The sequence below is a fragment of the Daktulosphaira vitifoliae genome, unplaced genomic scaffold, assembly GCF_025091365.1.
Source record: "Daktulosphaira vitifoliae isolate Bord-2020 unplaced genomic scaffold, ASM2509136v1 Scaffold_4, whole genome shotgun sequence".
In the NCBI taxonomy this organism is placed as follows: domain Eukaryota; kingdom Metazoa; phylum Arthropoda; class Insecta; order Hemiptera; family Phylloxeridae; genus Daktulosphaira; species Daktulosphaira vitifoliae.
The window spans coordinates 14,608,578-14,624,935 of record NW_026099575.1 but is presented as its reverse complement, the minus strand read 5'-3'; the positions used below and the strand labels follow the sequence as shown (position 1 = coordinate 14,624,935).

The 16,358-nt window shown below is 33.0% G+C and overlaps 1 protein-coding gene across 1 annotated transcript in view; it reads left to right on the top strand.

Moving 5' to 3' along the window:
• LOC126904335 (uncharacterized) overlaps positions 1 to 16,358 on the top strand; it is a 34,196-nt gene extending 17,838 nt beyond the window's left edge. Inside the window, exons 3-5 of the mRNA XM_050683316.1 lie at positions 11,668 to 11,878; positions 12,957 to 13,151; positions 14,548 to 16,358. Coding sequence (XP_050539273.1) covers positions 11,668 to 11,878; positions 12,957 to 13,151; positions 14,548 to 15,464 — 1,323 coding nt within the window. The 3' untranslated portion in view covers positions 15,465 to 16,358. The remainder of the gene's footprint in view (positions 1 to 11,667; positions 11,879 to 12,956; positions 13,152 to 14,547) is intronic.

Here is a 16,358-nt window from a genome sequence, read left to right as displayed (position 1 = left end):
GAAAATATAATGAAATTTTAGCAATACGTATTTTTATTTTCTTCTTTTAGAAGAGGAGAACGCCCACACTTTCGTATAAGGTCAGTTTACATGATGTTTGGACAAAATATGAATATAATTTGCCACCGCATTTTTTTAACACAACGTCTGCATTGGTAAATTATTCGTCATGTTTTTTTTCTCATTACAATAACTGATATGCGGGAGAAAATGATGATTATATTTGCTCGTAAAATTACATTTTAAAGCGTTGCGAGTGTTTATCACATATGCGCGAGATCTTGATTTGTTTGGAGAAAGATGTTTTTGTACTCCAAGTACGATTAAGTGTAGGATTTCTTATTTATTCCATAATTATTCTTCTTATTTATGTTTGGTAAGGTGATTCTATCTGGATACTTTGCGATGCCGGCAGCCAAAGTAGTGACCGCATTATGTAGTGCGGAGCTTACCGTAAGTAGTCCACATGTAGAGTAGTCACTAGTCGTATAGTCCTTTCATCTATGAACTCTATCCGCATTTTTTGCTATTCGATCTGTAAATATCAAGGCGCAATGTTCAACTAGCATAAATAATTTGACAGGGAAAAAACCTGAGGACTTATAAATGTAATCATGCAAAATGCAACTTGAGATATTTTTTGGTTTAATAAAAAACCATTATGATATTTTCGAGTTTGATGAAAAGCTTACACTTAAATGTTTTCACTAACTTCAATTTCGATTTTCAGACAACATTTTTACATTTAGTTAATTAATATTTTTTTTATATTTTATAAAAGACACTTAAAATTTACACATTTTTGTTAAGATTATTATTATCATTATTATTATTTATAAACAATCTCAGTCAAATACATTGGATCGTATCAACGTTGAGTCTGGTAATTTTGTATGGTTTTAGTTTTCAATAGAATTCATAATTGAGTATTATTTTTATTAACAGTTAATCGACACGACTACGGATTTTTCAAAAGAAGACAAAAATATCAGTTCCGTTTATCTGTAAAACCATTTTGGAGTTTAAGTTTGTTCTGGTAACTATTATCAGAGCTGATAGTGTCATGATGTACGTATACTGGTCTTTAAATTCATCTGTATTTCTAAAACGTATATTGCTATTAAATCTCAACATATTTTTATAAAATTAAACTTGTATTCTGTGTCAAAATAGGACTATATTAACCACAGTTTCAGATGGTTAATTTTTTTTTTAAATAACTGTTATTTTGAAAATAAAACGACTGACCTTTAATTTTTAACATACTTAAGTATCAAATATTTGTAAATTTAACTAGTATTAATTTATGGTAATTAAGTACACGTCACATCATGACATGCGTATCTGAGTTCTTTTAAATATTCCCCGTCTTCGTTAATTTAACATAGTTTTTACTCATATGGTTTAATAAATAATGACAAAGAAACTTAAGGCATGAAAAAGTATTTAATCTGTATTGTGAAACAGTAGAAACGACCAGTACTAAATGTTCATATTTAATGATATTTTAATGTTTTACTTAGTTTCAAAATATTTAAAAGGTATACGACAAATTTTTAATTCATTACTATTAAAAATATAAAAATTATTCCTGTAATCCAAAGTAATTACATTGTTTTGGTGATATTGTAACGGTTTGTACAAACTAAAAAAAAAAAGAAAAAATTATCAATATCATAAAAATCAAAATACGATTCCATTATGATTATGGAACGAAATTCTTAATTTATTTGCAATTCGTTCGATTTAACTATAATTTCTTTTTTTGAGTTGATACTTTGTAAAAAAAAAAAAAAAAACTGTACACACTCTATCAGTAAACCTGATTTTTGCAATGAAAATTAACACTTCAATAGAAATTGCGATTCACGACAGAAACGGTGGTCTGAATAACGAACGACAGTTAAGATTGCTGTTGGTGACGATGAACTACACATTTTTATTAGGTTTTTAGGTTATTGAAGAAATAAACTTACTAGACATAATTTATTGATCGTCATTATTTTTATAATTTAAACAAATGCCTATGTTATTACTTAAATATACACAAAATTATTTTATGGTGCCATTACTTTATGCAACGAAAGATATTTTTAAAAATATATTTTTTAACTACGACTTAGTTATACTTGTAATTAATAAATGTCGTTTTTATTAGTTTCAAAGAGTTTTTCATTGTCTTATAGTAATGCACAATATAGATTTTTGTAATTAATTTTCAATAAAAACTCAAAATATAATTATTAATTTGACGAAAGTATTATTAATATGATATTGTTACTTAGTCAATGTTCTATTGTACATTAGTCAAAGATAATATTTAAATTTTTATACCACCAGACATTTGTCACAACTGCATGTTATGTAAATGATGTTTTTTTTTTCAAAATTTCTTTTGTATTTCACATTTCAGTAAAATTAGATGTTAGAAATAAGAAGTCGTTATTTTTAAAGAAGAAAGTTCACGTTCAATTAAAAAAAACAGTTCTCGTGTTTGGATAAGACATTTACCTCGTGAACAAGTTACCAAACATATTTCGTAACTACATAAAAAAAAAAAAAAAATTAATTATATTAGTCCATACCTGTTTCATTATAGCACTGAAGCGATGCGTCCGTTCTCTATTATTCAAAATATTAAGTATATCAGTAACGATGCGTAACTTAAACAATGATTGGTGGTACGATTTAAAATAAAAAATGTAATCGGAAACACTTTAACAGATATATTCTAATGAATAGCAATTGTTTTAAATTTTACTATTTTAGATATTAGCGAAGATACTTCCGGATTAAAAAATGTCGCAAAGGACTCTATTGTTTATTAAAGTTCATCGAATCGAAAAATTTTACTTATTATTTATTATATTAAACAATTTTTTTGTGTAATGACCTTATCGTTAACAGAATTTACAATTGCGTGTATAAGGTTTTTATGGATTGATAATACATGTTATCTCACTTGGTTATTTGGTACACTTGGACTCTTTTGACATAAGCGAAACGATATTTGAAAATAAATAACTTAATATAGATTTGAAATTAAGTAGAATGCTTTTAAAAGTTGGAGTACGTCAGATGAAGGACAAACAAAAACGTTTCCATTAATTTTGAAGACCAGCGTAGTGTTACTAACAGCTAGTTTTATTACTCAAAGTGTGTCCGTTAGTGGCAGTGATCAATCTGATATGGTCATCAATCGATACTAAAATCAATAGTTTGATATGATTACAGGAGTGTAACTAAATAAAAAAGAAATTGCTTCAAATTTAACATGCGTTAACACGTTCATTTTCAACGGTTTTTACTTTTTTTTTTAATATGAAAATTACATTTTTTAAATTTCATGTTACTACTCACTCAACGCGACGTGTAAGTGTTTGAAAAGTTTTCGGTTGTGTAAAAGTCAAATGTTTATTATTTTATTTTAAACCTTAACACGTTAATAAATATTGTTGAATTTTTGTTTTATTAAAAGTTCTTATTTTTTCGTGAATAGACGTGATACATTTAAAACAATAATTTTAAGGCCGTTTGATTTTTCATCTAGATTACAACCCATACACAAATACAGCGTGTTAAATTGAAAAAATCGGTATAAACGTTTTCGAGTTGAACAGATGCCAAATACAAAAAGTCTATGTGCGTTAGTACTATCAGCGTATGTGATAAATGACAATCAACAATAGCCGAGGCGCCAGACGGTTCCCTAATTTTGGGGATGCCGGTGAAACGTTTAAGAAAGTTTATTCTAAAAGAATTTATAACTTTTTTAATCGAATAATAAAATGAATTCGATTTAAATGTTACGCGTCCCGAGGCGTACTGAATGGGTTATTTATTGTTTTTTGCTTCTGAACGTGTAAAAGTTGTAACAATCAAAGTCCGACAGTTTATTGATATATTGAGTACAAACGTTGTATGTTTTTCGTATTGTCACTATAATTATATCTTATTAGGCGACTGTAAATTTCAATTAAAAAGTCATTATTAATACTATCTCTGGTATCGCTACGGTTTCATTTCCACGTCTGTGTGAACGTGGCTTCCGTTTTCTTCGCATGCCAATACACGTTGCGTTCTTCGTTATCCATACAGAGCGAATCGATTTAATCGCATCTCACGCGAACATCTGTCCTTTTTTTATAGACTTTTCTCGTCTGTTGTTAAATGCCACCGTGTCGGCAATTCATTAAAAATAAAAAGTGCGTCTGCACTTTGGGTTAATAGGGTAACGATTACTGTTTGCGTTTAATGAGGATTTAACAAATGTCAATTGACTGCGTGACCTCCATTTGTCACCTTTCAACGTTTTTTTCACATGGTTATTGACGACTTTTGACATTGCGATCGAAAAATAGTCGACAGTTTCCGTTTGATGTACAATCGATTTTACATAAAATACAACTGTTTTTTTTTTTTGTTACCGCAAATTTTGCGTGCCATATGCAACCTTCATTTATTATTACTACTAATTTTTGTAGTATTGTCAAAAAATATACTAGGCAGTCACAGTTTTATCAATTCCCTGTCTGTATAATACTTTACACGACCTACGAAATAGAACGATGAATTGCGTGCGAGATACAATTACTGTTGATAAATATTATATACATCGTACAAGGCGGTGCAAGTGACTTAAAAGTATTTTTCGTTGGGCCGTTCATTGCTGACATCTTTGTAAGAATTAGCCGTTTTAACAGTTACCGAATCATTATAGTATTGCAAAGTGTATATTTTTCATGGTCGAAGAAAAAAATTACGCCTCATACGTACAACTCCAAAATTATTTTTAATGAATGATACAGTTTTTAATAAGTACCTTTGTGTCGCCATTAGTAACTATTTATGTGTATTTTTTCTGATGTAAAAATATAAAAAAAAAAAATTTATTAGAAAATTAACGTTATGATAGATGTCGTTATGAGTGCTATAAGTTACAAAAGAAGTATTTTTTAATTAAAATACATATTAATCGGTATTCAGAAATGATGAAACCATGTAAATTTTTAAGCAATTTTTACTTAATGATTAAGATTGTTGGAATCACTTTTGACTGGAATTGAAGTTTTTCTAGTTGAATTTAAAAGAAATCTTTGGCTTGTTAAAAACAGCCATCGTGTGCATGAAAAACCAACAACTCACTAGTGTTAGTTATTGTTCGCCCAAGGGAATTAAAAAATATCGGATTAACCTCATTTTACAATTGTAGGTTTGGTACCTTAATAGGGTTTGTTCTGAGCATTGCAACAATTTGTGGGAAATTGAAATACAATATGAAAGTCTTGTGTATTTGTTATAGCGCACAGCTCATAAGTATACAATACTTATTTATTTAAATCTATCATGTGCTCTCTGTGGTTTTCAAGTATTTTTTAACACACGAATAGTTGTAATTTACAATGTGATGATAAAAAAAACAACAGTTACTATGTCGCCAAATGAAATTGAAACATAAACGGAAAAAATATTCTTTTACTAATTACCGGAATAATAATAAAACAGTTGCTGTTGATTAATAACTCAAATTTATCATTGTTTTTTTTTTACATTTATAAAATAATCACAAGTGTTTGGTGAATGCTATTGTACATTATTATGAAATTCAAAGTCGCCGAAAACCATTACCGTCTTTTATAGATACGCCAATTGTCTATTGTTGTTATTGATGATGGGTCTAAAGAGTTTTCATAACAAATTAATAATGTAATAGGCGTATGCATGGGTGTAATAGGTACTGTGACCTGATTGAAACGGAAACCATAAAATAGTTGTTTTCAATTAGTGAATTATTGTAATTCATTATATTTGGTTGCAATTTAACTGTACAATTAATTGGAAAATATCATGAAACGACCAGTGACTTACAAGTAAAATATCATTGTTGATCATTCGAAGTGCACGAAATTCGTGAAGCCTGAAAATATCACTCGCTATTGTTATTCATCGAAACACTTGCGTAATATAACTTTTTTTGTATCTTTGTATGATTTTTATATGAATTTTTAAATAGATACGTTCATAACTAGGAAGGTGCGGGTCGGTGAAAAAATTATAATAATAATAATAATAATGATCGTGTTTTTATGTATAGGTGGTGTCTATGAGAATTATTTACTTAATTATTTTGTACATGAGTTCACATTGTGTATTTGTGTGTGTGTGCGGAATTGAGGTCAATTACATAAGTCACGTTCCATCACGTTCCATACTCAAGGCGTTCGATCGTATCGACAATAGGATCTTGATCTTGAAAAATAGGTTAAAAATTATTGCCTTTTTTGCATCGAGTTCACAATTGAGTAATCCGCATTGATCTAAAATTAGACATGTTTAACACTTCATGCGACCCTCTTGTCGAAATTAAACAGTTTAAATGTTTTTACAAAATTTTATTGGTGCAGTGAAATTGCATAAATAATTTGTACCTAAAACACACAACACAAAAGTTGTTTTTTTTGCATTAAACAAACAACTTAATGTCGGCTAATGATTTATAAGTGAAAATTAATATAAATATTATTGTAAAACGGTATTTTGATGCATAAAAAAAACCTGTAGCATAAATCGACCGTGTGCATTCACGAGGAGTTTTATTTGCTCGTACGTTTTTTTACGTTAGTGAATAATATTAGTTTTCAGGTCCAGTTCCCTTACAAATAAATCAAACTCTCGAAATGGCTTTTGTTTATGCGAATGTACAGCAGAAAACTCAATGTAGTTTCCGTCTTCTTGAGGAATCAATTTAATGGGCATTTTTTTACAACACGAGACTTCAATTTAACCCATTTAAGCGTATTTTATTCGTAAAACTAAAAGCCCACCAAGTGTGTACTTCATTTAGATTATGACGACATTCTGTAGTTAAGTGGTATAAATACGATACTCTTCGATTTAGGAATTAGGATTTGTTTCTACGGCTTCATCGACGTACAGACAGTTTGATGAGTAATCGAATTAAAACGGAATTATTGTCTATTATTTTAATTATGTAACGCAATACATTCTTTGTAAAATTAAAGTGCCGTCTGAGCTATTTAATAAAAGTTTTCTAGTATGTGAATTGTTCATTCATAGGCACTGCTAGGAAAACATTTTAGGGCGGCCAAGTAATATTTGTTTTTTACGCGGCTACTGTGTATATATCGTCAAATGATGAACTTAATAAAACACTATGATAATAGTTACAGCTATTAAAACGAAATATTAATAACACGTCCAGTGTATATTTTCACGAAAATTGTGAATTCTTATAGTTTTTAAATGCCATTGATATGTTGTAGATGTTTTAAAATGTAACGAATAATATTACAATAAAAAACGATTTAATAAATATTCAGCTCGTAAACGTTGTGATTATAATCGCGTGGTGAGCAAAATAATGTTAGGTAATTTCGCAAGACTATATTAAGAACACGAGAGTTTGAAAACGTTTTAGAAACGATTGATGACTAATACATTTTTTTTTTAAAAAGTACGAACATTTAATAATTACGAACGCTGTGTGCGTTGGAGTAAAGAAGTCGAATAAATAATGAATTTAATCCATTACGCGTGTTATTAAATGTCCGAACAGTTACGAAATGTTGTTAATGAATTTTGAAAGTAAACAAACTGTTTTAATAATATTTTAGTTTCTCAAATAAATATAATGAAACTATTCCGCTATTTGCGCTTGTACGACGTGTACACCATATCGTTAATTTTTGTTGTTATGAAATATTGATTACACGCGAAGCGCACACCGTTAATATTTGATAATTAATAATTACCGTCAAGGATGTACGGTCGTTGTCTGAGACCTTTCATCCTCTGCTCTCATTTCCAAGGGAATACCGAGTGCGTTGGTCGACGCGTTAAAAAAACTGAGCTTTTGACGTTACATCAACTCCAAATCAACGACGTTGCACGACAAACAACGTTGATTATAACGATAATGTAGTTTTTTTTTTTTTACTTTCCACTAGAACATCAAATACTCTAACTTATTGCACACACACACAACACACGTGGGCTTTCTTCTTCGTTTACGTTATATTAAAAAAATAAAATAGTAACCACTGAAAATCGATGTATTTTTTTACATTACATAATTATGGCTGAATCACTCAAATTTTTTACAATTGACCCTACAGTTGTATAGCTTTAGAGTATAATTGTACAGAACGTGTCCGTCATATCGTGTTTACAAAATATTAGTTTTTTCTAACGCAAAAACGTTTTTTTTTTTTAAAAAAAAAAGAATTCCAGTTCATATTAGAAACGGATATCGTTGTCTCGTTTGACAATAGATGTCAATCTTTTTCATTCAAGTGAAAACGTGAATTTTATTCTTTGTCTGGTAACTAAAATAGTGAATACCCGTCCAATAGTTCTACAGATTAGATTTGGATTTTTATCAGAAATTATTATAGAAAAGGCTGACTGTTATTACATGTAAGGACGTGGAAGTTGGGCAATTAAAAAAAAATATATATAAATACAAATGTAATTGAAATAAAACTTTCTTCTTATTTGCTTACACATAATCAGCCATTATAATTTTAGTTTACTTTCAATGACATATTTTTCAAGACTAATATATATTTTAATTCGTTGACCGTAAAAATGAAAAACGTGTACATATACGTAATTATTATTAACGTGTGTATTTATAGCGAAGAAGTTAAAAATATTGTTGTTGTTGTTCTCGAACACGATCAGATTAGAGAATCGCACTTAAGTATATATTATTTCTATACGTCAGCAAGATTCGTTTAGACTGAAAATGAAAGTAATTTAATAATAGCGCGCCGTGAAAAAAATTTAATGATTACGATGCATTTTATTAAAAAAATTCGACTTGTTAAACGGGTTTGGAAAATGATTGCTCTTCAATAATTAATACATACAATTTTAATCTGTTTCAGTTGCCTCTCGTTAAACTTGTGCGTATTGCGACTTTCTTCGATTTTAATATCCGGAAACAACTGTATTTTATTTAATTAGCTCTGCTTTCTTGCGCTGTTCCATTGGATCAAACCACCTAAAGTTGTTTTGAACGTTCTATTCGTATGCATACAATTACTGCTGTGCCCAGTAAGCTTGTGTTCTATTACTGTCACAAATCAAGACCGTAAGCTTAAAGATCGCTCGGTTGTCTGTTGCACAGAAATTTCTTTGTGCTAGTGGTACCCGCGGCACTCCAATGCCTATAGTGATTTTTACACGCACGTCACGTACAGCATTTCTCAAGCTTTGTATTCGCTCGGATTGTCTGCTGCGAAATCCGAGTGATACGACGATTGCTGTTGTTCAACGTATAATAAAGTATCGGACGTTTATTTCTGCTGTCCGTGCTTTTGATTAATGGTGCACGCGACATCGCACGTTTTTCTCCTATCGTATTGCATTGCTGCTCTGTTGGATATTGTCCGTACATTGTGATGTCGTCGTTTTTGTGGTTCGGAAGCACCGGAGTCCAGCGGTATTATCCGGAAAGCGACGACAGCACGCCGTGGACGAACGACAACCGGTTGGACGTATGCTTTTTGTTCGGCTGGGTCACGCGCGCACGTCTTCTTCGTTTTTTAATAATGTTTGCCCGTTTTTCATTTGCTATTATTCCGTCGTTTCGTTTTGTCAATCACCGACGGGGCAGACACGTTTATTACTTTTTCGTAACAATAAAAACGGTGAATAACAGTAATAACGGCTGAATCCAAACACCGATTCGCATAGCGTCTATACGTCACGTGCTCGCGTTATTTGCACACAGGGACAACGGCGGCGCGCGCCTGGGGACCCGTTGTCCGGAGGAAACACAATCTCACGGACAATAATCGGTCGGTCGGTTCGGTGCAAATCCCGTTGACCACCCGGTACGTTGTGCGCATACCCATTTTGGCGCGAACCGTATTGTTATCACATTATCTGTTCGTCCGGCCGCCGGCACATCGAATTCGCGCACTGGACGTCGTATTGTTAGTGTAGTACATCGACGTACGTATAAAATACACGTATATCCCATTGGTACAGTGTTGGAGTAAAAAAATCAATGCAGCAAGTTTTGTAAGATATAAATAAATTTTAGCCGCAATGTGAAATATAGTCGGCGGTGCGGTGTATTACCCCACGTTTGTTTTTTGTAACCGCCGCCGGCGACGCTCAAAAAACGAACCACCGCTCGTACATCACGTGTTCTTGAAATACGATAATTCGGCGTTTTTATCATTTCTAATAATATATATTTGTATATTTACACCGCCAGACGATTAGTTTAATGGCGTGTGCATTTCGAAGTGAGAAAAACGGCGGTTGACTCGGGCCCGGGGACACAATAATGGTTTTAACCGTTATTCGTGTAAACTTGATAAATGGATATTCATTCGCTTTGTGCGTGCGTTGGGCACATTAAGTAAATTGTACGAAGAAGCCTCATAAAGTCAACTGAGGCTTAATAGGAGACGTCTCCGCGAGGCGTTGGCCTTAAACGAAGCTTTTATACCTCCGGTGGGGCGGCAACCACATTTATCTTTCGAAGCAAATATCAGACGCGCCGTCGCCCTCCAGTGATTTTGATCACGTAGCCGGTGGTCACTTAATCGATAGTCTTAAGAGTATGTAATGAACACTAATTTATGTCGTACGATTGTTATACGTACACCTTGAAAGACAATAATTACACGATACGCATGACCAATGTTTGGATTGAGTTGCGCTTTACAATAGTCAATTCGTAAAAATTTGTGAGATAATGTTTCGACGGATTCTGTCAATTAATACGTTGTATCATAATCATTCCCTTAGGGGTTCCGTACGAGACAAAAAAAGCGGGTTATTTCATTGACTGTTTAAGTAATCAAAGTACACGTTTATCCGTCAATGTGCCCTCTACTGAAGAACCGAACCGTTGCTCTTAAGTGGACTGTGGTTCAACTTGACTTGATTGATGTGATCTCGATGCATGTGCAACGAGGCGAAACGCTGTGCCGAAGAGCTGAATCGGTCGTAGTTGCCGTGATTTAGTTACAGGCCAAAACGGCATTGAAACCTTTAATCTTACACAATGCTTCTTTTTTTTAAGCAATTTATTTTTAGTGTTTGTAATTTTTAAATTAATCGTATTCTTTAATAAAGTTACAGTTAGGCAATGAAACATTAATAAAGCCAGGTCATAAATGAGTGACATGTCATGGACATGCGTTTTTTCTTCATATTTACCTTTATCATTTTCTGCCATTGACTGTATACTTACAATGAGAATACCGTTTTATGAACTCTTCCACGGTCCCAAATCACCGTATTCGGTGTAATAATAATGTATCATGTTCCGCATGTACTAAACAAGCATTATTACCGTATCGTTATAAAGTATTCGTAACGCGGTACGTTATGTGTACAAAAACAGTACTTAAAAAATATATTCTCTTTCGTTGTTCGCTTAAATATTGTATGAGACGCTTAGAATGCAAGGGGCCATAAGTGACATTTCTTTAGTCTCGAGAATGTTTTTTTCCATATAACACCATGTAAAATAAAATCCATTTTTATGTATTCTTTACCATTTTTTTTTGCTAAGCAGAACTATTAGTCCAACCGTTTACCTGACTCAATTTTTAAGAAATGTTACCCCTTGCATTCTAAGCACCTTATATGACATCGTTTAATTAATATTGTTTATTATAGATGCTACTGGCTTGTGAACATTTCATGACGTCCAGCCTCACGATAGACATCGAATATGAACCGGTGGTGAAAAATTTCCCCATGTTGGCGGCATTGGCCGAAGCTTGTCTTTGGCCCATTGTGTTGCTACTGTTCGATGACCAATTCGTGCCCAGACTGTCTAACTTGTATCGCAGGCAGAGTGCTTCGGACATGGCGAAACCCCCTCAAGGTGAGCATTATCTTGGAGCGTATGATAAAACTACACGTTCGCATTTGTGGATGTCTGCGGGGGGTAATTCGTTCGCGAAAACCTATCATTATGTTTAATATACTCGGCTACTAATGATAAATTACAAATTTCTCGAATTCATTACACTCTATTTCTCACTATAAGAACAGTGCATTAAAAATTTCAACAACAGTTTTTAAGTTATTATTATTATTATTTTTTTTTGTGATTATTTAAATCTAAATACTGCCACAATAGAGGTTTTTAAAAAGAATCGTATGTCCGCCCACATTGACTCCTCTGTTATCCTCTGGATATTAATCATAGACCTTTTTGGGTTTATTATAAATACCATTATAGTGCTTTATTGGCAATGAGTAACTGTTGTTGTTCATAATAACACATCAAGTTTACGCACACATATTTTCCAGTGAAAGGTCCGGTTGAATGTATAAAGAAGAGCTGTCATTTTTCCTGTGTCTTGGATTTTGTTTTATTCCATCTAGTCTGTAATGTGTTATTGTCCGGGACCATGTTTTAAAACGTCATTTATTCTATTTTCATAGAATATTGTATACGATTGTACTCGTGATTTTCCACGATCGCGTTTAAACGCATCACAATGCCCCATAGCTAATATGTAAAAAAAAAAAACACCGGCCATTATTTATTTAGCAAAAACGGATATATGCTTCGGTTGCATCCGGTGAGCGAATAAAAATGAATTCGTATTGTAGATAAAATATTTGCGACGTTATTTACACTCGGTCAGTTTATTTGAATTTAAATTTAAAATGACATTTTTTAAGAGACGCGTCGGTTTTAGCGTTAATTACTATGGTATATGCTAATGTGTTTAGAACACACTTTACTGTAAATCTAGTAGTATGAGATTTTGTTTGAAAATCTAATAGTTAATAATAGTCGTTGTTGGTTTATTGTGAACCATGACCTCGTCTAATTCGTTCTTAAGAGTACCAGTTCATTATTAAATCCGATGGGTTGATTGAACATTTAAAATACTGACAATGCACGTGGTTTAATAACTGCCGTTAAATATTTTATGCTGGTTTTTTAGGTTTACATGGAAAGTTCCGACCTTACAACGGTTCACTTCAAGATACCCGTAGGCCCCCATCGTCCAACAGCGGTGGGGGAGGAGGTTCGGCCGGCGGCGAGTCAGCATCCGCGGCACACCGGTTTCCAATTACCAACGGATCGCTGTTTGCCAGTTTGGACGGACGAGTTCCGGTTCTGCATCACTACAGACGAGGTGAGCCCCGGACGAAAACCATAATAATATTTCGGGTTTTGTAATTTACATTTTCTTTATTGACCCGAAAACCGTTATGGTGTGCTATTACAATATTATAACCCAAAAAATGCACAGTTTTTAGCATAATAAAAAAACCAGAAATGTCCTTATATATTTAACGACATTGACGGGCAAACCATATTTGCGAACTTCGATTTATATTTTAATCAAACCGGTTCTCGTTTAATTTCCTAATCTCCGCGCTGTAATCAATCGAGCGCACTGAAAAATGTAATGCCGTTTTTTGATTTTTCCTCGTCTACACGGCGACACATAATACGTCGTAATGCGTGTTCTGTCGTCATATAGTTACTGTGTATCACAACGCGTAAGACGTTTTTTGCGGACCAAAAAAAGATCGTGTTAGGCACACTGCTGCATAGTTTCGTTGCTTGTATGCGTCGCACGGACTACAACGATAAAGTATGCGAGACGCATCTTGACATTATAATAATATTTTTTGGGTCAGCGTGTACACAACCGACAAAATTTACAGTCGTCGAGAAACATCAACGTAGATCGTTTTGTGGACATAAAAATTTACAATACCTGTTCACGTATTCAGATAGGACTTGTTAAGATGCTCACTGACGAAACGTAAACAACGGATTTTTCCACATAAATTTAATCTTAACTCCGTGCAATTAATGACATAAACTTGTTTTGGGGAATCTATTTTTGTTCGCAATACCTGACATGTTCATTAATGTCTTGTAATGACCATTACTGTTATTTAACTTGAATGATTTGTGTATAGAACTTTATCCTTCGTTTTGTTAAGAACATGGTGATGCCTATTTGATAACCAGTTGTAACGGATCGTTAAAAATTAATTAACACGTTGAACTATTAAAGTAATATAATTAACTAATTTTTTTACATATAAATAAATAATAAAAATAATTAATGTATACGTTATTGCCCTTTTTCGCGTGTATTTTTCAAATATCAATTTCTAGTAAGATGTAAAGTAAAATGAGTGTATTTTTTACTCTAAAATGCAAAGGAGCTAATAAACGTTTGAAGCGACTGGAGAATCAAATAAAACGATTTCCTAGAGATATTTGTTGAATGACATTTGGCATTTTTGTTCTTTAATTTTATTTCCGACGAAAATGATAGACCTCTAGTTATTTTTATATAATAATTTTTAGGATGAAGATAACCTTAGATTATTTTCGTCCAAATTTACTTACATTATAATGTGTGGTAATTCGTATGTTAATAAATTAACTGTTCATATTAAGGACGAGGTTTTAGAATTGGTTTTAAAATAAAAATATTTTAATTTAAAAAAGCTATTGAAAATATTCGAATGTTTAGAATATTGTTTTGATATTTTCAATTTTTGTAGGTGCTAGAGCAATGAGCGGCTTGTTGGTTTCCTCTTCATCACCATCGCAAGTACCGTGTTCGTCTCCACATTTCATTCACACTCAAAATTCAGCGAGTCAGTCATCACCACTGTGCTGTTCGGCAGCTGAAGATGAACATTTTCACCATCGACACCAAAATCGTCATCGATTCACCAACATGGTTGTCGCGTCTCTGGCCGAGATTGATTCGTTGGCGTGTAAAGACGATTGCGCTACACCGGCGGACAGTCTAAACGAAGTGCAGCATGACATGCGCCAGCGTTTACCACAGAATTTACAACAGCTTCGCGAGAAGTTGTTCGCCGCCGACGACGAAGACGAGGATGCAGCTGTTAGTACGGTAGACCTCGATGTCGAGGACGCCGGTGCTGTACCAGCGACATTGGACTCTTCGGATGATAGTGAGGAGGGTAACCGGTACGATAACGACGACGATAACGACGACGACGTCGAATACGCGACTTTGTCCGCGCGCAGTGTTTGTTCTGCCACGACAGCCGCAAACGACGACTTTGAATATTTTGCGGCCGCGTCCGGAAAGAGATCCACGGCCAAAGCCAATAACCGTGTAAATTACCAGCGCGCGCCAACTAGGCGGGCGAGGCATCAACACCAACAGAACCAAAGACACTCGAAACCGTCGCCATTACCACCTACCCCTCCGACGCCTCGGAGGCCTAGGCCTCGGTTGACTACTATGCTGTCCGTCGATTCATTAGTGACCGCACGTACCGAACACAACAATTTCGACCATCATCTTATCTCGTCTCCTGTCCATCGTCATCGCCATAATCAACAACAACGACACAGGGCTGGTAGAAGAATGGGTGGTCGAGGCCATCATGGCGGCAGCGTACCCGACTTGAAACGCGTTTTCATCACAGATTTCCTTTGATTACTTGTTTTAGAAACAAAACGTACAGGACTATGAAAAAACATGAAATGAAAATTATTTGCGTTAGCCAAATATAAGGCTAGTCATTTTTCAGTTCAGTCCTTATACGAGTTGCGTTCAAGTCAACCTTGTTTTTCATCTACAATGATGTTATTTATGTAATATTTAAAATAATGTTTAACTATATTTACATGTTTTTAATGTACTAAAGTAGTCTGAACGTACTAAAATTAACTTTGAGTTAAATGAGAAATAATTAAAACATTTTTTTATTGCTTTTGTGTATCCGGGTGTGTCATTGTGGTAGACATCTGGAGGAAAAGGATTTATTTCCTCTTTGTTTAAAGATATAACGAACGCATGTGTTTCCACTTCTATTATTAACCACCACTTTGTGTATTATTTTACTTGCATTTAAATAATATAATTTTTTCATCCTTCTGAGAAGATAGTTGTTATATTTGGTATATAATAAATCGGACGCTAGTTATAGTTATATTTTTTAACTAACTCATGGAAATATTTAAAAATTTTAATTCAATTTATCTCTTGGACATATCTAATATCCGTTTTACTTAATAGACATTTTGTTTATAGTTTGAAAAATAAATTAACGTGTGGTGCCAATTTATGTTTTAATGAGTATAGATTAAGTTTCCGACATGTTAAGCATACATAATTATTAGTTAAATTTTAATCAATTTTTGAATTTATATAATTTTTAATATTATTATTTTGTTGTAAATAAGTTTGTTTTTGTTTTCATGTATTATATCTATTTTCAATATTTGTTCACTAGTATTACCTGTTACTTAGATTAAATTTATTTTATGGACAATTTAGATTTAAGTTTAACTTTATTAATACATCTTCGGTTACTTATGTATTATTAAC